We start from the raw sequence: 19,404 nt of genomic DNA on the forward strand, positions 1-19,404 counted from the left end.
ATAGGGACACCAAGTGGATATGTTGTATTACTGCAACTCAGAATTACCTTTTTCCAGTAATCACTGAATTGCAAAGTGAAAGAAATGATTAATTAAATTAATGTAAAATCACAGTGTATACATAGATTAACTGAAACATAAATTAAAATATGAATACAGTGATCCTGCAGTTATATTTTAGGGTGTGTTTCGATTGAACTCGAGACTTCTTCTCACCCCATAAGCACACTTATCACTCCCAAACTGGAGGGACTCTTTTCACAAAGATTTGAGACAGCTTCTTTTTGCAGGTTGGTGTCACTATGCAGCAGAGAGACAGACAGCCTCTGCACTTTATTGGCACCCATTCACCTCAAAACAAAGGTAACAGTCAGGGCAGCCATCCTCTGAAAAAAGTCAGCCCCTGAGGGCACAAGGAAGTAGACCGTTACAGTCAAAAATGCCTTGTTTGTTCATGATTCGAATGCAGATCCCTGTCAGTGTTTTGAAGAGATGTGGTGGCGAGTAGCAGTTTTTCTATTCAAGGGTATGCTGGACAGTTTTTTTTTTTAAAAGGCCAAGAATTTAAATAATATGTTACTGAGACTTCAGAAGAAAAAAAAAAAAAGGCCTCCAGAAACATCCAGAAATGTTTGTGGGATCAGTCTGCTCCCTCTGTCCTATATGTGGCTCTGGATATTGGGTTGTTTTCTCAGGACCTTAACCAGAGGGCTGGGCTTTGTTGGGATAAGTGGGCTGGCGGCTCTGACAAGGACGGAAAAAAAAACTGGAAAGAGGGAGGGCAGAGTCAAAGTTAAAGTTTGCAGAGGCCTCTTTCAGCCCTTCTTCTCTTTCAATTTATAGGTCCTCCACAAACACACCCACATCCAGACGCACACACATAGACAGCACAGCGCAGTAGACAAAGTCAGGATGTGACATCATCCACAGGAAGAGAAGCCAAACAATATTTTTTTTTCTCGTTTTACTGTGTTGTCTGAGCTGCTGAGTGAAGTTGGAGCCTCTGGGATTGTTAGTGATCAGAGAAGGAGAAGATTCAGAGGTGGTAGAGGGCTGCTGAGCAGCTGATCTGACCTCCACGGGGAGTTTAGAGTCAAAGAATCCGGACGACCCAAATGTTTCCTGAACTTCCCACAACTTTCCACCACATTCCAGACACTCCGCTGCAGGATTTCAGGCAGGTACCGTGCAGAAAACCTTTTTTCCATTCTGTAATATGTTGTTTTTGATCTCCCTTAGACTCGTCCTTTGTTTCTGCAGTGTTTTGTCTGTATAAGCAGCATTTATTTCCTAATTTTTCTGTCAGGGCTTTAGTTAGGCTGCAATGCCAGAGGTAAAATCCATATAAGCTAGACAAGCACACATGGAGGATCTGCCTGCCACAGTACACATGATCAGACATGCTTCAGTCTGAGGCTGTTAAGGCATGCAGAAAGACGTTAAAGTCTCTGTGGCCCACCTGCTGTCACCTTTTGTATAAATCCTTACTGTCTTCAGTTAACATCGGTGTTCAGGTTTTATGTTTGGCTGAAACTGTGTCCGTCTGAGTCGAGGAGCAGTGAAACACAAGTCACCCTGAGCCTCCCTCTGAGGCCCTTTTGTTATGGACACATTTAGAGCTATCTCATGACCACGTATTCATGCTCCCCCAGTGGTGACTGTGTCAGGCAGACTGTGAAAGCTGGTGAAAAGAAAAAGCACCTTTCATATATAACTGTCTAAAGTCTGTGGATTGTGACTTTTGGAAATGAGTTACTGGAGTCAACACAAGTTCACAACAAACACCCACATCAGTGCGCGGTCTATAATGTGAGTCCAGATCATGAATAGAAACAACCACAGGAAATGGTGAGAGTAATGTGAAATGGGACTCGGGACACAAATGCGGATATAAGATCATGTTGCAACCACAGTCACTTGAATGTGACTGGAGTGTCAAATCTGTGGAGGCAACCCATGCAACAATTCCTACTGGAGAGAAATGCACAGTTCAGTGAAGTGCTGACACTGAAATAAAACTCTGATATACCCAGACTTTCTCATAAACTGCCCATTTTATCGTCTCATAATAATCTACTTATTTACACTCAAATACTTTAACATTCATGCTTTATTATCAGACCAATCAAAACATTGAATCACATGACTGTTTAATGAGGTTATGCGCCCATTAAAGGTGTATTACCTGCCAGATGGGTAATAGCTTAACAAAAAAATAATTATAATCTACTTGTTGTGTTTCATTTCCACTTTCCAAACAAAGAACTGGCAGTCTGTTATCCATCAGTCATCACATTTGGATGTTTTTACTCCGGTTTAAAAGTTTTCCTGTTGTAGAGTCCACGTGCTGCCTCTGAGCAATGAGACTATTTCCTCTCAAAGAGCTCCTCGAAGCAGTTTATTGTTTAGTGAGTCACAGTGTGCTATTCATTTTCTCAATTAAGCCTGACTGTAGTGGCTTGACTTTTGCTTCAGCTGACTGAAACTGTGGCTATTTTTATTGATGGCTGCTACTTAAGGTCTTTTGATAAGGTCATTTTGGTGACACAGTGTAATAAAGGCGCATTTTTGTTCGTCGTCTGTTGAGAGATAAAGCTTTCATTTAAAAATAGTATTAATTAATAGTAATTGCATTACACAGCAACAGTATTGTGCTGTATATACCTTGTGTACTTAGGCCAGGATTCAGTTAATCACCAGGTTTTGGAAAATGTTTGATTTCATTGTTTAAATTACAAAATAAAGCAGTGAATTGATCAGAAGGGATTCAAATTAAAGACTTTTCTTGTTGTCTGCTTCACAGAGACATCCCACCAACTGAAAACAAGACCTCCCTGCGATCTTTACACAACAGGCGCTGACCTCCTGTGACCTGATTTCAGAACTGAGGCCAGCCTGGTTCCCTCTCTCAGGAAGGTCACACTTTATCAAACTCAAACCTAATTATTATTCCGGAGAGTTTATTCTCCCCTTATCTCAGGGGAAACGACTGAGTCGATGGCGTTGTGTCTCGGACAAGTGTTCAGCAAAGACAAAACATTCAGGCCGAGGAAGCGGTTTGAGCCCGGCACACAGCGCTTTGAACTCTACAAGAAGGCCCAGGCCTCGCTCAAGTCTGGCCTGGACCTGAGGAAAGTGGTCCAGCTGCCTGAGGGAGAGAACCTCACTGACTGGATTGCTGTTCATGTGGTGGATTTCTTCAACAGGATCAACCTGATCTATGGCACAGTGAGCGAGTACTGCACTGAACGCACGTGTCCCATCATGTCAGGGGGACTGAGGTACGAGTACAGATGGCAGGACGGGGACGACTACAAGAAACCCACCAAGCTGCCGGCTCTGAAGTACATGAATCTGCTGATGGACTGGATAGAGTCACTCATCAATAATGAGGACATCTTCCCCACCAGAGTAGGTGTGTGTGAGGAGTCTACAAATGAAGCTGTCCGACTGTTATTGAGTGTGTAACCTAATGTGCTGCCTACAATGATGCACTCCTTTATTAATCCCTCAAACGCAGGGATAAAGTTCAAGCAGAGGTTAATTAGACCATCAGGTTGACATTTAGGGGAGATTGACTTGGTGACATTGGCGTTTTTTTGTCTCACCACCAGATCTGACAGTCAACATTTATAAGAGGGGAGAATTTCATGCATAATAGAGGATGGAGTGAGCTCAGGCGCGACACAGTGGCTCAGCACTGACACTAAATCGGCACTGTGTTTGGAAGCAATCTAGAGCCTCTCTGTATAGATTTCACATGAACCTTTTGGGGAGCTCTGGTTTCTTTTTACCATGTATAGACATGCAACTCAGAAGAAATTAAAACTCAAAATTTCTTACAGGCATGAATGGGTTTTGTCTTTTCGTTAGTGCTTGGAAATTTCCCCAGGTCGACCTGGGGGAATTGCTAAGACCTGGAGCAACACTTGCAGCTATGTGCTCTAATAGAGTGATTCCTACCCTTTTTAGTCCTTATAGCCCTTTTTTCACAGAGTCATACATTATTTTTTGTTAAATAAATTGAGTTAATCCACAGTCTTTCCATCTACCCCCTTGTAACAGTGGAAGCATAGGCTGTACATCTAGAGCCACTGCTTGACAACAAAGGGCTTTTGCCAGATCTTCGACACAAAGCACAGAGATTTTATTTTCTTCTGCAACTAAAACATTGTGTTTTTATACATTATTTAATAAAGTTACAGAGACATATTATGTTCTAAGTCCCAGCTTTTCTTTTTCATGTCCACCTTTATCAACCCAGCACCTGAAAAGAGGTAGTGCATAGAAATACCTCCTCTCCCTCAAGTATTGATGCTGCAGATGAGAAATCGTATCGCTTATATAATAGTATATGTGCTAAATGACAGGTTTCAATGAAAGAAAATGATTTTGTATTATCTTAATCAAACAGTTTTTCAGGTGGAAATAATTTATCTTTCCCTTCTTCACTCCAGGTGTGCCTTTCCCCAAGAACTTCCAGCAGGTGTGCAAGAAGATCCTGAGCCGCCTCTTCAGGGTGTTCGTGCATGTTTACATCCATCACTTTGACAGCGTCTGCAGTATGGGTGCGGAGGCCCACATCAACACCTGCTACAAGCACTACTACTACTTTATCTCAGAGTTCAACCTCATTGATCACTCTGAACTGGAGCCCCTGGTGAGACGTCGGTGCGATCTCAGTTGTGTGAGGGTGAAGCGAGGGAGCATGAGACAAAGAATTAGATCGATGTTACGCTCATGGGAGGGTTGTCATGTATTACTCTCATTGCTGTCAGTCTAGCGAAGAATATCTGCCATCCTGCTGTCTATAACCTTGTTTTGTGCATGCTTGGTGGACATGACTACAACAAGTTTTCATCTTTAAGTCAGTATGTTTTCCCTCTTGGTGCACATGCAGTGCAAAGAAAATAACACAATCACGCTGTCTTACTTTGGGAGTATAACACACGAACTGTGTTCTGTCCAAGATAATAATTTTCCATACGACACTGAGAATGGAATTAGTGTTCCCCTCAATTTTCCATTATGAATGAATCTTGTTAAATGCTTTGAAGAGAATGGCTTGGTTTGAAGCAGCAACAAACCTCATAAGATAATTTGCTGACTTCTTACAGGCGTGTAATGAGAAAGACTTTGTGTAGGCGTTGCTATTTACCAACAAAGGGACCTCTATCACATGTGAGCAGATGGAGAATGGTGCTCCGAGTGTCAATAAAAGGCTTCAGTTATCATGATTACGAGGCCCGGGCTCTGTAATTCCTCCTCCGAAGTGAAATAGGGAGACATTTATGTCAGCACATCACAGAAAAGATAAATCCTGTCAACAGACCGTGTTTCATTGTCCCACTTTCAGCACCCAAGGCAGTTCTTTTTGTTGTTGGTTGTAGAGGAGCTTTTTTCCTTGTACTAAGAAATAATGCTCCTCACATTGAAAGTGTAATGACAAGCCATAACAATCATTCATCTCCTCATACAATACATATGATATAGATTTGATATGCTAACTTGTCCTTTGTGTTCTTTTCCTGCAGAAAGAGATGACAGAGAAGATATGCAATTAAACAAAACCGCATGGACAAAGGAGTTTACACTATGACGTTATCTGAGCCCCGTGAGAAACCATCAGCTTCAAAAAACTCAAGACAAACGAACAATTTCATTTACATTTGTACGAGTGGTTTTCTCAGCATGCCAGGAAGGTCTATAACGTAACACACTTCTTCAGAGGTGGACTGTACCTTCACAGAAAACTTCACATACAGTCATGATGATGCTGTGATGCCTTTTGAAGTTTTCGTTTATAATAGGCTACTACATCTCCCGTATTCCTTTCCTTTCTTCTTGTGCATGTGCATTTGTTTGATCTGTATGTTTTGATATGAAGTTTTGAGTTTTATTGTGATGACTGAGGGTTTGTATTTTATATTATGTGTTGTTTGTTGTTTTTAGTTTAAACTTTTTCTAAAGGCATACAAATGCAAATCATGGACCTTGTTTTCATTTTTTTTTTTTTTTATGCAGAAGATGTGAAATGATGTCAAACGTGTAAAACACGGACATCTTCCAGCAGAAATAGACTGGATGACGGGGGGGGGGGGGGGAATAAAGAAACTAAAGTAATGATGAAATGTTGTAGGTATGTGACGTGGGCCTCACCTCCTGTCAGTGCTGACCTGCCTCTGTAAGGCTATCATCATGAACAAAACAAAAAATCCCCATTACGTGGTGTGAGGCGTGGTGACGAGCCACGCCAAGTGACGTACTTTGGTAGCTTCGCTCTCGTCCAATTGGAGAAGGAGGAATGCAGAAAGAGGCGGGGCTACGGTCTGTTTATATGTTTTCGCGCCGGCGCGTCACCAGCTGCCTGTCTGATGGATTTCAGCTAGCAATGGGCGCTTGCATCAGCTGTCAGAGGCTTTGACAGACGGGATTTGGATGGTGTGGAGAGGCCAGGTTAGAAGGATTTATTGCATTTATATTTTCATTTCAACGTTACTCGACCGGTTTCTTAATACAAACTGGCAAACAGACATCGTTAGGGCAAGCTAGCTTCTTGCTAGTTACCTAACTGGCTAGCCAGCTGGGGCTAAAGACAATAACATAAGGTCGGTGTGTACAGGCAGCAGCTAACTTGATCTTTTCTGATGGTCTGCTTAAGTTCTCGACGGGTGCTTTTTTTTTTTTTTTTTTACAACAACAACACTGTAAATGATGAAGTAATCGCGTCGCTATTGTCGGCCGCCGTCTTCGCTGTTGATACCAGCCGAGTCGCATACCGCCACCGCCGCTTTGAGCTGACGCGCAGCTCCACATTAGGACTGAATGCCGACGTATTGAACATCATTTCAACGCCGCGTACCTTTTCTGTGGTTAAAACGAGGACATGATCTAACTGTACTGTACGTGAACCTTCTGCGGCCATCCAGTCGCTCACTGACCGCCATCCAAAAACAAAATGTGACACTAGAGAGTGGAAACCTCCCAGAGGAAATGCTTTGGTTCACGTCAAGTTTCGTCCCTCTGGATGATTAATAGACTTCTTTGTTCTTCACACATACCGCAGATTCTTTCCACCGCTTTAAACTGACTTCCTATTCACGTCTCTGCAGTGTGTTCCCGTCTCGCTGAGCATATTTTGTGATGTGCTCTCAGTTGGCAGATATGGTGAGGCACAGCATGATGACGGAGTTGGAAGCCTTCCAGCACAATCTCCAGGTATGATCTGCTCTGTTATTACCGGTGATGATGTCAACACCTTTTTTACTTCCTCTTGGATAAGACCAAGCTGCCAGAAAGTTGTCCACACACCGTCAAGGTTATTTACACTGAAATGCAGATGTTTCATCACTCTCCATGAGTCACACACTGAGTGGTTGTGTAAGTGAATTCTGGTAATGTCCAGGGTGAGACTAGGCCTGTGGTGTTGTTTCCTGTACTCTCATCAGGCCACTGTTTTGGCAGATTGCCAGTGGAGAAGATCATCACTGAGATAGTAATGGTAGTAGCTACTGTATAACTGCAGTGTGCCATATTTTGAAGAACAGCGTCTTTTACAGATTTGTCAGAATTTAACAGTCAGACCAAAATATTGAACTGTTTCTTGTGCTTTCTCTGCTCTTCCACCACCTGATCTCTCTCTCTCTCTCTCTCTCTCTCTCTCTCTCTCTCTCTCTCTCTCTCTCTCTCTCTCTCTCTCTCTCACCCTCCCATGCCTTCTTCTCTGTTACAGGGTAACTCCCTGGCTGTGGGCCAAGTAGGGCAAAACTCTGGAGTGATTCAGGAGAATGGGATCACCACAGAGGAAAGACAGCACATTTCCCAAGGCCCAGCAGGTACACCAGCTATACTATTTTTGAACAGCTCTAGAGCTTGGAAACTGAGTGTTACTGTGTGTAACATGCTGGCAAAAACGAATTTGCTTGCTTATTGATTCTTCGGTTCTGCCACCACAGAGATAGAGAAAAGCCAGCCGGTGAACATCCCAGATGCAGCTAAAAGAAAGAAGAAGAAACGAACAAGAGCAACAGACAGCTCCACGGGCACTTTTGAAGGTAATGGAGCTGAAACTGTTGTGAGACACACATGCAAAAGCAGGACAATGCTACGGTTATTCACTGCTTAACAAACACTGACTGCATCTCATATGTCATATTTTCCTCAGATCTCTACAAACTGACAGATGAGGTACTTGGCCAGGGAGCATATGCCAAAGTTCAAGGATGCTTAAGCCTGCAGAATGGACAGGAATTTGCTGTGAAGGTGAGAAAGGCTATTTTTTAGTTTTTAGAAATTTTAACTTAATTTAAACTCAGTAGCTTGGCTGAACATACATTGGTGTGAAAAAGTGTTTGCCCCCTTCCTGATTTCCAATTTTTTTTGCATGTCTGTCACACTTAAATGTTTCAGATCATCAAACAAATTTAAATATTAGTCAAAGATAACACAAGTAAACACAAAATGCAGTTTTTAAATGAAGGTTTTTATTATTAAGGGAGAAAAAAAAATCCAAACCCACATGGCCCTGTGTGAAAAAGTGTTTGCCCCCTCCTGTTAAAACACAACTTAACTGTGGTTTATCACACCTGAGTTCAATTTCTCTAGCCACACCCAGGCCTGATTACTGCCACACCTGTTCTCAATCAAGAAATCACTTAAATAGGACCTGCCTGACAAAGTGAAGTCGACCAAAAGATCCTCAAAAGCTAGACATCATGCCGAGATCCAAAGAAATTCAGGAACAAATGAGAAGGAAAGTAATTGAGCTCTATCAGTCTGGAAAAGGTTATAAAGCCATTTCTAAAGCTTTGGGACTCCAGCGAACCACAGTGAGAGCCATTATCCAGAAAACATGGAACAGTGGTGAACCTTCCCAGGAGTGGCCGGCCGACCAAAATTACCCCAAGAGCGCAGCAATGACTCATCTGAGAGGTCACAAAAGACCCCACAACAACATCCAAAGAACTGCAGACCTCACTTGCCTCAGTTAAGGACAGTGTTCATGATTCCACCATAAGAAAGACACTGGGCAGAAATGGCTGCATGGCAGAGTTCCAAGACCAAAACCACCGCTGAGCAAAAAGAACATTAAGGCTCGTCTCATTTTTGTCAGAAAACATCTTTATGATCCCCAAGACTTTTGGGAAAATACTCTGTGGACTGACGAGACAAAAGATTAACTTTTTGGAAGGTGTGTGTCCCATTATATCTGGCCTAAAAGTAACACCGCATTTCAGAAAAAGAACATCATACCAACAGTAAAATATGGTGGTGGTAGTGTGATGGTCTGGGGCTGTTTTGCTGCTTCAGGACCTGGAAGACTTGCTGTGATAAATGGAACCATGAATTCTACTGTCTACCAAAAAAATCCTGAAGGAGAATGTCCGGACATCTGTTCGTGACCTCAAGCTGAAGCCAACTTGGGTTCTGCAGCAGGACAATGATCCAAAACACACCAGCAAGTCCACCTCTGAATGGCTGAAGAAAAACAAAATGAAGACTTTGGAGTGGCCGAGTCAAAGTCCTGACCTGAATCCTATTGAGATGCTGTGGCATGACCTTAAAAAGGCGGTTGGTGCTGGAAAACCCTCCAATGTGGCTGAATTACAACAACTCTGTAAAGATGAGTGGGCCAACATTCTTCAACAGCGCTGTAAAAGACTCATTGCAAGTTATCGCAAATGCTTGATTGCAGTTGTTGCTGCTAAGGGTGGCCCAACCAGTTATTAGGTTTAGGGGGCAAACACTTTTTCACACAGGGCCATGTGGGTTTGGATTTTTTTTTTCTCCCTTAATAATAAAAACCTTCATTTAAAAACTGCATTTTGTGTTTACTTGTGTTATCTTTGACTAATATTTAAATTTGTTTGATGATCTGAAACATTTAAGTGTGACAAACATGCAAAAAAATAAGAAATCAGGAAGGGGGCAAACACTTTTTTCACACCACTGTACATGCTCCTTTAAAAACCCTATAAGAATTGTACTCAAATGAGTAATATGAAAAGGATGATTTAAAAAAACAACAACAACCTCTGAAATCCAAATGAGAATTGTTTTTATTTAGGCAACTAATCGATGTTTCTGTGTTTTGTTTTACGAAGATCATAGAAAAAAGTGCAGGTCACAGCCGCAGCCGAGTCTTTCGAGAAGTGGAGACTCTCTACCAGTGTCAAGGAAACAAGTGAGTGCATTTAATTTTTACACAAAATTAAATCCAAGACAGAATAAAACGGCTTCTAATCAACTCAAAATATCTCGTGTCCAGGAATATTTTAGAATTGATCCAGTTTTTTGAAGACAACTCCTGCTTTTACTTGGTGTTTGAAAAGCTGCGCGGGGGTAAGCACAAATGAATAACACCACTATCTGCATATGTACACGTCTGCTTTTTCGGTGACTCATTGTAAACACACAAAACATTGCTGAAGGGGATTTTTGTTGTTGTTTTTTTTGTTTTTTTTCCCTGAAGGCTCCATTCTCACCCACATCCAGAACAGAAAGCACTTTGACGAACTGGAGGCCAGTAAGGTGGTCAGGGACATCGCCCAAGCTCTTGACTTCCTACACACAAAAGGTAGGTGGATATCCCAACAGCTTTTCTACCAAAGTCCAAAGAGACTGGGCTGTGTTTTTATTTTGTATTTTGTCATGGTGACAATGTGCTTTTCTGCAGGCATTGCCCATAGAGACCTTAAGCTGGAGAACATCCTCTGTGAATACACTGATCGGGTAAGTGGCCTTTAAAGCTTTCAGACTGACATTAGTTATCCCCAAAGGTTCAGAACATAACGGTATAATAACACGTGTTTGTTTCCTCTTTCTGCTCAGGTGTCGCCAGTTAAAATCTGTGACTTTGATCTGGGAAGTGGAGTAAAGCTCAGCAGTGCCTGTACACCCATAACGACACCAGAGCTCACCACACCGGTAAATGTCTCAATTTTAAACTCGCAGCTCGTAACAAAACCAATCTAAATGGTGACCCTGACTCCACTCTTGTGTGTTTTCTGCCTCTGCTTTCTCTCAGTGTGGCTCGGCAGAGTACATGGCTCCAGAGGTGGTGGAGGTGTTCACTGATGAGGCCTCCTTCTACGACAAGCGCTGCGACCTGTGGAGCCTCGGAGTCATCCTCTACATCCTGCTGAGCGGCAGCCCGCCATTTACAGGCCACTGTGGCACCGACTGCGGCTGGGACCGGGGAGAAACCTGCAGAACGTGCCAGGTACGCTCACCCAGTCTGCCTCATCTGCCTCATTCAGAAGTGCTCACTGCTCCAGTGTTGGCAGCACAGACGGTACTACTCAAGCCACAACACTTAATTAAAACAAAATAAATAGATTTCTTATCTTTTGCTTTCACTAACCCTGCCTTCTTTTGCTGGAATTCCTGCTTGGTCCCTTTTAAGACTCGGCTCTTTTAATGTTCAGCAGTTGGTTCAAAGAAAGTAAAATACCCGAGCTGGTTTATCTGCAGATATTTTGATCAAATGAAATCGGAAGATGGGAGGACGATGTTATGCAAGGCAGGAGGTGCAATGGAGCCACATATGATATAGTTATTAACAAGATAGTGTATCAGCTATGAATTTTGCCCTGGCTGCTCCACACAGGCTCAGCATTAATCATAGTACATGTGTATTTTTAGTTTGGTCATATCTGATCTAAGTGTGTCAGCATGCAGTTATCAGCAGTTTTTTATTTTAGATGGCGCTCATCTACTGGCACTCAAAAGCCCTTCACACATTGGGGACATGATGAATAAAAGACAAAACAACACTCTCCTGTGAATGTTTCACATCAAAGCTATTAATACCAGCAGCGATGCAAATTCGTGACAGTTGTTCTGAAAAAGGTTTGAATAGATTCGCATCAGCTCATTCTTCAGAAACAATGATGGATTCACCGTCATGCAGTGATGAAGATTTGTCCCGCTCCTCTTCACTTGACAAAAGAAGAGACGATTTTTGTATGTTAGCCAAACCTGCTGTGACCCTGTTGCCTGTTTCCAACCAACTCTCATACATCTAAAGTAAACCTCATAAACTCCTCACTCTCCTGACAGCCGAGTCGTTCGGCGACGCTGCTCCATACGCTGTCCTCGAGATGGATGTCTTTGTAATTTTTGTGTGTTCGTTGTCAATATAACACCCGAGGGTTGGAGATACAAACAACATTTTCATTAGGAGTTGTGATGGTGACGTCCGTTCCTCTTCCACACAACGTTATTGATCGATGCCTTTACTCGCGACGCAAAATCAGAGGGGGGGAAAAAAAGGGCTTATGTGCCGTGTAATATTTGCGTTCTGAATGAATGTACTCAATACAAATACAACAGTTCAATAAAAAATATTGACGTCCAAATTAATTGCACAAAAAACCACCCCCGGTGTGAAAAGACTAACTTTGGGGTTACATATTTGTGTGGAAAATCTTCGCTGCTCAGATGCTGATCAGTTCTACAGGATGATGTTTGATCTTGTCTCCTCAGAGTCATCTGTTTGAAAGCATCCAGCAGGGCAAGTATGAGTTTCTAGACAAGGACTGGGCTCACATCACGGGGGGGGCCAAGGATCTCATCTCCAAGCTGTTGGTTCGTGACTCCACCCTGCGCCTCAGTGCTGCTCAGGTCCTCAAGCACCCGTGGGTGCAAGGGGTGAGTATCGTTACACCTGTGCACAAGATTAGCTGTTTTGTACTCTTTGCTCTAGTCTAACCTGTAATTTATGAAATGTAAAAAAAAATGTTTTATTGTGGTGAAAGCTGAGAGTGAATTCTATTTTCTTTTCTTCTCTTTCCAGAATGCTCCAGAGAGAGGTCTCCCAACGCCTCATGTTCTGCAGAGGTTTGTCTTGCAGCTGAATTAATCCAGTCAAATGTGTCTGTGAAGTTTAGAACGTGCTTTAAACAAAAATGGAGGAAGAAAACTTCAGATTACGTCGAGAGACTCCGTAAAACTTTATATTTGTATTTCTGATAAGAGAGTAAAACTTCTGTATTCAATTATTTGAATAATCAGGAAGTTGTTTTTTCAATCAAAACTACCAACATTTTCATGTTCCAGCTTTTGCAATGAGATGATTTAGAAGATTTGCTGCTTAAGTTTAGCGTTTTAGACAGTTAGATAATCGAAAGAATGTATTTGGGTTTTTGGATTGTTGGTCGGTGCGACAGAAAATCAAGACTGATTTAAAGAGGACACAGTAAGGTGCATTTTTTTTTTTTTTTTTTTTTAGTATTTTATCTCTTCTTTGAGGCCAAACGATCAATTGAGAAAGTATTTTATGTTGCAGATTCATTTCTAATGAGTGTATAAGTAAAAAGGGGCAGATAATATGCTGCTGGAATGTGCTGACATGTCCGTCCTATCATCTTCTGCCTCTTCTCTTCTTGTAGGAACAGCAGCACCAAAGACCTGACCCAGTTTGCAGCAGAAGCCATCGCCTTCAACCGGCAGCTATCTCAGCATGACGAGCAGCAGGAGGACGTCGGCGCCATCGTGTGCTCCATGAGGCTTTCTCCTCCTTCCAACTCCCGACTGGCCCGCAGACGGGCGCAGTCCAACGCTGTGCGCACCAGCGACTTTGCACCACTTCAGACGACCTCGCAGGCTAAAGGACCACCACAAGTTCCCTCGTCTGATTTTTAGCCTCTGTGTGTGTGTGTGTGTGTGTGCGATGCGTGTGTGCTTTTCAAAGGGAGCCTTGTTGGCTCAGCTACAGTATCAGAGGTGACTAACTGTTTCTGGTGTTTAAGCTCTTCTTCACGGCCAGTAGTCTTATCAAGTAGAGAGTTTGAGCACCAGGTGGACAGTTGATTCTCGGCTACCACCTCCTAAATGAAAACGGTGAGATTTGACCGGGAGTTGTTTTAAGCTGCCTTAGTTTTAAACAAGGACTGTTTCGTCTGAGAATGGCTTTTGGCTTTTGAACATTCACAGATTGATTTATGGCTTATGATGGCCCAAAACAACAGAAACCACTCTTAATGCCAGCAGTTTTTTTTATGAAATTACATATCATTATCTAAACGGCATTATAAAGGTGGAGGACAGCTACAGCCTGCAGCTGTTGCTCTCGTGATGCAATATCATCTCATTTCAGTAGACTTTATTCTTATTGTCCAGCTGTGAATCGGTTAATATTTTATTTAAAAGCTGCAGAAAGGGATGATTTTTTTCTTTCTTTCTGTTTTTAAACTTGTATGTTTATGAGTGGATGCATGTGGTATAAGTGAAGAAAATGGTTTGACACTCGGAGGAGACGTCTGTGGAAATCCTCCATTTTGCCTGCTGAAGTTGTTCTTGTTGAACCTACCTGAGAGCGCAGGTAGAACTTCTAGAGAGTTCAGGGTTGAGAATAGATCTCATTGTTACTATCTTTCACTTCAACACAAGCTACCTGTAGCACTGATGTACTTTGAATAAGTCTCTTATTTAGTTTTCCTGAAGGGGAGACTATTGTATCGTGAAGCATTAGTTTGGTCCAACAATATAAATTTGACACCGACAGTAACAGTGATCTTTTCCGGGGTGCACAGCAGTCCTCGCTGGAGTTCATGTTTTGTTTAACACCACCCCGAGAGGACGAGTCTCTCGTCTTAGTGTTTTGGTGTCTTCCAGTGTTTCCAGTCTGACTGATGTGAAATGTGAGAATTGCTTTTAGTTACAGGTTGTATGTATTTAATGAGACTTAAAGGGATTTATGAATAGTTGTTCACCTGAGAGTGAGAGAAAGTATTCTCTACTGTGATTGAAGGGATTTTATTTTTATAAGAGTATATGTGTGTTGCTCAGTTTTTATTTTTGGTTCTGTGAATGTGCCAATGGAAAGAATGATGGACCAACCAAGCTGAGACATTTCTGTCTTAGACTTTCTTGAGTCCATCAAGTTTCTGACATATACTTTTTGATTTGAATTCATATTTGTTAAGACCCGATCTGTGTATGAATGGCCTCCGATGTTTTTTTTTGGTATCACTTCAATATCCCCTAACCCTCTTAACTTTATGTGTTGCTCGCTAAATGACACATCCCCTTATTTCACACTGTTGCCATGGACACCCCATCCCTATAGCAACTAAAGGCCCTCATCGGCTGGCAGGAACTGAGAGATTTGCTCAGACCAAATACACACATTAGGAAACAACCACTTGCAACATTAGAGCCCTCTCACTCCCATTATGAATCATAAAAGAACTTGTTTATTTCCCCCATCAACTTGTGATGACATCAAATGAGACATACGGTAATTGGTATGCAATTATGGAGTCCCACTGAAATTTGTCAAAGATCTTAAGGGGTCCTATGCATAAAGGTCTCATGCATGGAGCGCTTTTTCACTGGCATGCTGTGTTTTCAATAAAACAGATCTTTAACCTCATCTCTTGTCTAATCAGTGTCACGTTATTTCAAACAATTGAATCTTTTATCGTTTACTGCACCCTCTATATGTGTTTCTTTTCCCCTGAAGTAAATGTGATTTAGGGTTTTCATTCCTTTTGTGCTGAGTGAAGACTGAGGGGACAGGAAAAGGGTGTGATTAACCTGCCCACACACTGACGAACCAGATAGCATCCTTCTGACAGATGCTGCTTTCTTTCTATAAAAGCAGAGAGGAGTTGGTGTGTTATATATGCAGCATCTGAACATCATAAAAGAGCCGGATGATCCAGCGACAAACTTTTAATTAAATAAAGGATTTAAAGAATTAAGAAGAACCTGGAGGACTCGAGGCCACAGTATGTCTGTGTGTTTTTCTCCAATTGTTGAGCGCCTCCTCAATATGTCGGATGTGGATTTTTTTTTTTTTTAATGCATTACACGCAAAACCTAACATGCCCGATTTGATTGGACCGTTTGTTTGGAGGAGCTCTGCAGCGCCTCCAGTGGTCAATGTTCAGCAGCAGCAGCAGCAGTTCACTGTGCTGCTCACCTGCCGGCGGGGGAGATCACATAAACTCCGCAACTCTCGATGAACGGACGAGACGCGGCTGGACTGTGGGTCTGATCTGAGGTGAGTGGCACTCAAGAGTCGTGTTTCATAATGATGCCGCGTGGTTGTGTTCTGGTTTTCTGTTGTTATTTTTTAGTCTATTCGAGTAGAACAGGTGACCAGAGGTGAGGAAAATGGGACTTTAAGAAATTAAAGTCACTTGTTTGTTAAATATACAATCTATTAATTTGCACTTTAAATGTTGACGTCTTATGCTCACTATTATTTGTTTTTGTGCTTCATTAATGTTTGGCTGTAAAATATTTGAACAGATTAGTTGAATAAGGATGAAATGTTTAGTTTTTAAACATTTGAGAAATATTTTGAAAGAAATGTTACCAAATATTAGAAATAGTTAAACGTAAAAATCTGCTCAGCTTCTAAAAGGTCTCATGTTTGCTCTACCTCGTCAGCCTCTTCACCATCATCTTTTTCTGACGTGATGCATTCAATGATCAATCATCCCTGTGACCAGCAGCTTCCATGAGACATGGTGCTCCCTGAAAAAGCCTCCAGAGCTTCTGCTGCCAAGAAGATCCCCGAGCAGCGTACCCTGCGGCAGCAGAGCCTGCCCTCCCCGGCCCTGTGCTGCGCCTGCGGCCTGTGCATCATGCTGGCTGGTATCAACATCACCCTGGTGGGAGCTTTCGCTTTTGGCACCACTACTGGCAATCCCCCCATCATCATCGGGCCCCTCCTCCTCTTGATAGCGCTGGCTTTCTTTACAGCCTGCTGTGTGGTCAGCAGGAGACCTCCGGCCCACATGGCCTGTAAGGCCAAAGGAGGTGAGACGTGGGGGCTGATGCGGATGGGGACAGCAACTTTCGAGATGGAGACGAGCGAGCACACCCTTCAGGACACGACGGCTGTCCAGCTCAGCCCCACCAACTCCCACAGCTCCTCCCACAAGACCAGCTCCAGCCACGGGGAGGCCCCGGCTTCCTGTCAGGATGGAGCCGGTGAGCTGCACATATCAGAGCTGTTTGACATGGTCAACGGTGATAAACCCACCTTGCCCTCTGACGGCAAGGAGAGCATTTCCATACAGATGATGCCCACTCAGATCATTTCCTCCACATAGCAAGGACTTCTTCTGCACCCTGCTGATTGTTGTGCTGTTTACAGGATGAATATCTCTGTTGTGATTGACAGGATTGATTCATATATGAGAATACAGACAAAAGAGCCTGATAAAGGGCCAGCAGCTTTATTGTGAAAACCCTCTTTGACAGTAGCTCACTCAGTGTGTTACAGGATGTCCTTGTGTGTTTATTGCTCTGTGCCAGGATGTACATTACCCTGCCAAGAACAGAAACAGGAAAGGAGATGATACCTTAATCCAAGTGCCTGTTTGTGTTGTCCTCGTTGTATAAAACATCCAGTTGAGGCAGATTATCCTGTATTCTTGTCCTATGGATTGGCTGTGGTTTGTGCTTGCCACCTCAGACTCGAGGATGAGTGTGTCCGGCTGATCCTCTGTGAGTTGTAAAATCTGTTCCTGTGTAAGCCTGTTGGATCTCAGCCACAGTGTTTCTCATACTTTGACATAACTGTTATTGTTTTTTGCTGTTTATATTAGCTGTGGTGGCTGATGTAAATTTGAGCTGTTAAATTGGATATTCAGTAACAAATGTTCAGTATGTTTCTGTGCCTCTGTTGTATTGTGCCTTGATTATCATAACAGATGTTAATATATGTTTGGGACACCTGTACATTTTGTAAATAAAGGTGACATTTTACTTGATTTTAAATTATGCAGTGTGTTTCTTTTCGGAAACTTCAATAAATTAGTAACTCATCATGAACAAGAAACACAAACAGACAGAAACAAAGTCATGAAACAGAACAACACGCCACATATACATAAGGCTGCATGACAGAGGTGCACAGGTTAAGAAGACAATTCATTTATTATCTGAGACACGCCAGCAGCGAAAGTGCAAACAGCTCCTTCCCAACATGCTGCTCATCACTTGCCGTCCAACCCAATAGCTGCCGGCAAAGGGGAGAGCCCTGTTTATTCATCATTGTACATCTGCTGTCCACAAACACAGCAGGACACACAGCATGATCCCCTCGCAAAACTCAACCTCTGGAGATGATAACACGACAGCCGCCGCTCTCTGTTCCTGCAGACTGTTTTGTGTGCAGATTTAGCAGTATGACAGGCCGGCTCAGCGGATGTCTGTAGTTTTCCAGTTAATCAGAAACACAGCTGATAATGCTTCAATAAAGGCGATGACATGTCTTGGCAACCTGAACTCATTTAAGTGTTGAGGTCATGTTGCTCTGAAGGATGACACAGTGGGATTCATTTAGGCTTTAACTGTGTGCAGGTTACTGAAGCCGAGTCATTAAAAAAAATATTCTATGTGACCACATGCTAATAAAACTATTACTCTATATCAGGACTCTAACTCTGACAACTGACACTAATGTGTTCACATTTAAGAAACAAGTCAGTTTATACATTTTTGAAGAATATCTTTACTATTTAATCAAATTTAGGTGCCATCAATGCCCAATTATAACTTTAACACTTGAATGTAATATTGTATCAAGATCAGTAACAGAGGCAAAGCCAAGTCCAAAAATAATGAAACTTTTGAAGAATATTTTTCCATTTCATTTCAGACATTCAATGTGAAATGATCAATTCGTAACATCTTTCCAGCTCCTCATTTAAAAGAAGAAGCATTTGGGTGGATTTACGAACTCTTTGTCGTCCGTCTCTCGTCATCACAAGACTATTTCTAAGCCCTAGGCTGACTCATCCACAGCAGGTGGCCTGCTGAGACAAACCGGGACATGAGGCAGCCTCTTCAGGATCAATCTCAGACCTGTGGCATCATATAAGAAGAAGTCTCCAGACAGACTCTGGAGGGCGCAAAAGCTTCATCAAGCCTTCAGTTTGGCTCCCATGCAGACAAAATGGCCTCTCAGAGACAATGAACCAGGCGTCATGGTTTACTGGATTCATAAATCAGCTGCAAAATGTTGTGACTGGAGTTTAATTGTAAAAACCATGCTTCTCGTTTTTTTTAAAGAGAAAATATAGGCATACTACAACACTTTAAAGACACCCTAACTCTAATTTCGGAGTATCAATAACTCATTATCATCTTAAAGTTGGCTGGAATCAATCATCATTTAATTTGGGGTGTAGTGTTATTTGTTGAGGTACCAGAGAGCACCTGTAACACATTATGATTTCACATTATTAAGCTGTTGCTGTTTTGAGGTTGTGTAACCACTGTGTTGGCAAATGTACATACTATGGTCAATAACATATATGTCCAATGCTTCAATTTAATAAACTCAGCAATATAATATTATTCTCAGCAGTTGCTAACTCATCTAGTCTGAAGAGGTTCTTGGAAATGTTTCACAATTGTTGATAAATCAAGCTTTGAATT

The 19,404-nt window shown here is 42.3% G+C and overlaps 3 protein-coding genes across 6 annotated transcripts; all 3 read left to right on the forward strand.

The window, feature by feature from the left end:
* Window positions 1–920: 920 nt before the first annotated feature.
* Window positions 921–5,985, forward strand: mob3c (MOB kinase activator 3C). 2 transcript variants are annotated; one of them, XM_069695024.1, is made up of 4 exons: window positions 921–1,181; window positions 2,804–3,415; window positions 4,458–4,660; window positions 5,535–5,985. In XM_069695024.1, the coding sequence occupies exons 2-4, from the start codon at window positions 2,998–3,000 to the stop codon at window positions 5,562–5,564; spliced, it is 651 nt and encodes a 216-aa protein (XP_069551125.1). In that variant the 5' UTR covers window positions 921–1,181; window positions 2,804–2,997; the 3' UTR covers window positions 5,565–5,985. The 2 variants fall into 2 exon arrangements, with proteins under 2 accessions (XP_069551125.1, XP_069551126.1); XM_069695025.1 differs by having other exon boundaries at window positions 4,458–4,568.
* A 280-nt stretch (window positions 5,986–6,265) lies between these two features.
* On the forward strand, window positions 6,266–15,376 carry mknk1 (MAPK interacting serine/threonine kinase 1). 2 transcript variants are annotated; one of them, XM_069695023.1, is made up of 14 exons: window positions 6,276–6,456; window positions 7,156–7,218; window positions 7,733–7,835; window positions 7,956–8,054; window positions 8,165–8,262; window positions 10,104–10,183; window positions 10,268–10,341; window positions 10,472–10,576; window positions 10,676–10,731; window positions 10,831–10,926; window positions 11,027–11,221; window positions 12,487–12,651; window positions 12,797–12,840; window positions 13,392–15,376. In XM_069695023.1, exons 1-14 carry the CDS (start codon window positions 6,439–6,441, stop codon window positions 13,642–13,644), a joined length of 1,449 nt encoding a protein of 482 aa, XP_069551124.1. In that variant the 5' UTR covers window positions 6,276–6,438; the 3' UTR covers window positions 13,645–15,376. The 2 variants fall into 2 exon arrangements, with proteins under 2 accessions (XP_069551123.1, XP_069551124.1); XM_069695022.1 differs by having other exon boundaries at window positions 6,266–6,456; window positions 10,472–10,731.
* Window positions 15,377–15,700: 324 nt separating this feature from the next.
* Window positions 15,701–17,732, forward strand: LOC138618714 (transmembrane protein 275-like). 2 transcript variants are annotated; one of them, XM_069694629.1, is made up of 2 exons: window positions 15,701–16,009; window positions 16,467–17,732. In XM_069694629.1, the coding sequence occupies exon 2, from the start codon at window positions 16,479–16,481 to the stop codon at window positions 17,067–17,069; it is 591 nt and encodes a 196-aa protein (XP_069550730.1). In that variant the 5' UTR covers window positions 15,701–16,009; window positions 16,467–16,478; the 3' UTR covers window positions 17,070–17,732. The 2 variants fall into 2 exon arrangements, with proteins under 2 accessions (XP_069550730.1, XP_069550729.1); XM_069694628.1 differs by having other exon boundaries at window positions 15,702–16,009; window positions 16,402–17,732.
* The last annotated feature ends 1,672 nt before the right edge of the window (window positions 17,733–19,404 follow it).

Source organism: Brachyistius frenatus, unplaced genomic scaffold, assembly GCF_029030835.1.
Source record: "Brachyistius frenatus isolate BFR_SWC_R1_liver_20210118 unplaced genomic scaffold, ASM2903083v1 Contig_18, whole genome shotgun sequence".
Lineage (NCBI taxonomy): Eukaryota > Metazoa > Chordata > Actinopteri > Embiotocidae > Brachyistius > Brachyistius frenatus.

What these genes read in the sequence shown, in the direction of transcription:
- mob3c (XM_069695024.1), top strand. Translation starts at nt 2,998, where the DNA reads ATGGCGTTGTGTCTCGGACAAGTGTTCAGCAAAGACAAAACATTCAGG. An exon ending in CATCTTCCCCACCAGAGTAG is followed by an intron (nt 3,416 to 4,457) that starts GTGTGTGTGAGG and finishes TCTTCACTCCAG; the next exon opens with GTGTGCCTTTCCCCAAGAAC. An exon ending in ACTCTGAACTGGAGCCCCTG is followed by an intron (nt 4,661 to 5,534) that starts GTGAGACGTCGG and finishes CTTTTCCTGCAG; the next exon opens with AAAGAGATGACAGAGAAGAT.
- mknk1 (XM_069695022.1), top strand. An exon ending in TACCAGTGTCAAGGAAACAA is followed by an intron (nt 10,184 to 10,267) that starts GTGAGTGCATTT and finishes TCTCGTGTCCAG; the next exon opens with GAATATTTTAGAATTGATCC. An exon ending in CACCAGAGCTCACCACACCG is followed by an intron (nt 10,927 to 11,026) that starts GTAAATGTCTCA and finishes GCTTTCTCTCAG; the next exon opens with TGTGGCTCGGCAGAGTACAT.
- LOC138618714 (XM_069694629.1), top strand. Translation starts at nt 16,479, where the DNA reads ATGGTGCTCCCTGAAAAAGCCTCCAGAGCTTCTGCTGCCAAGAAGATC.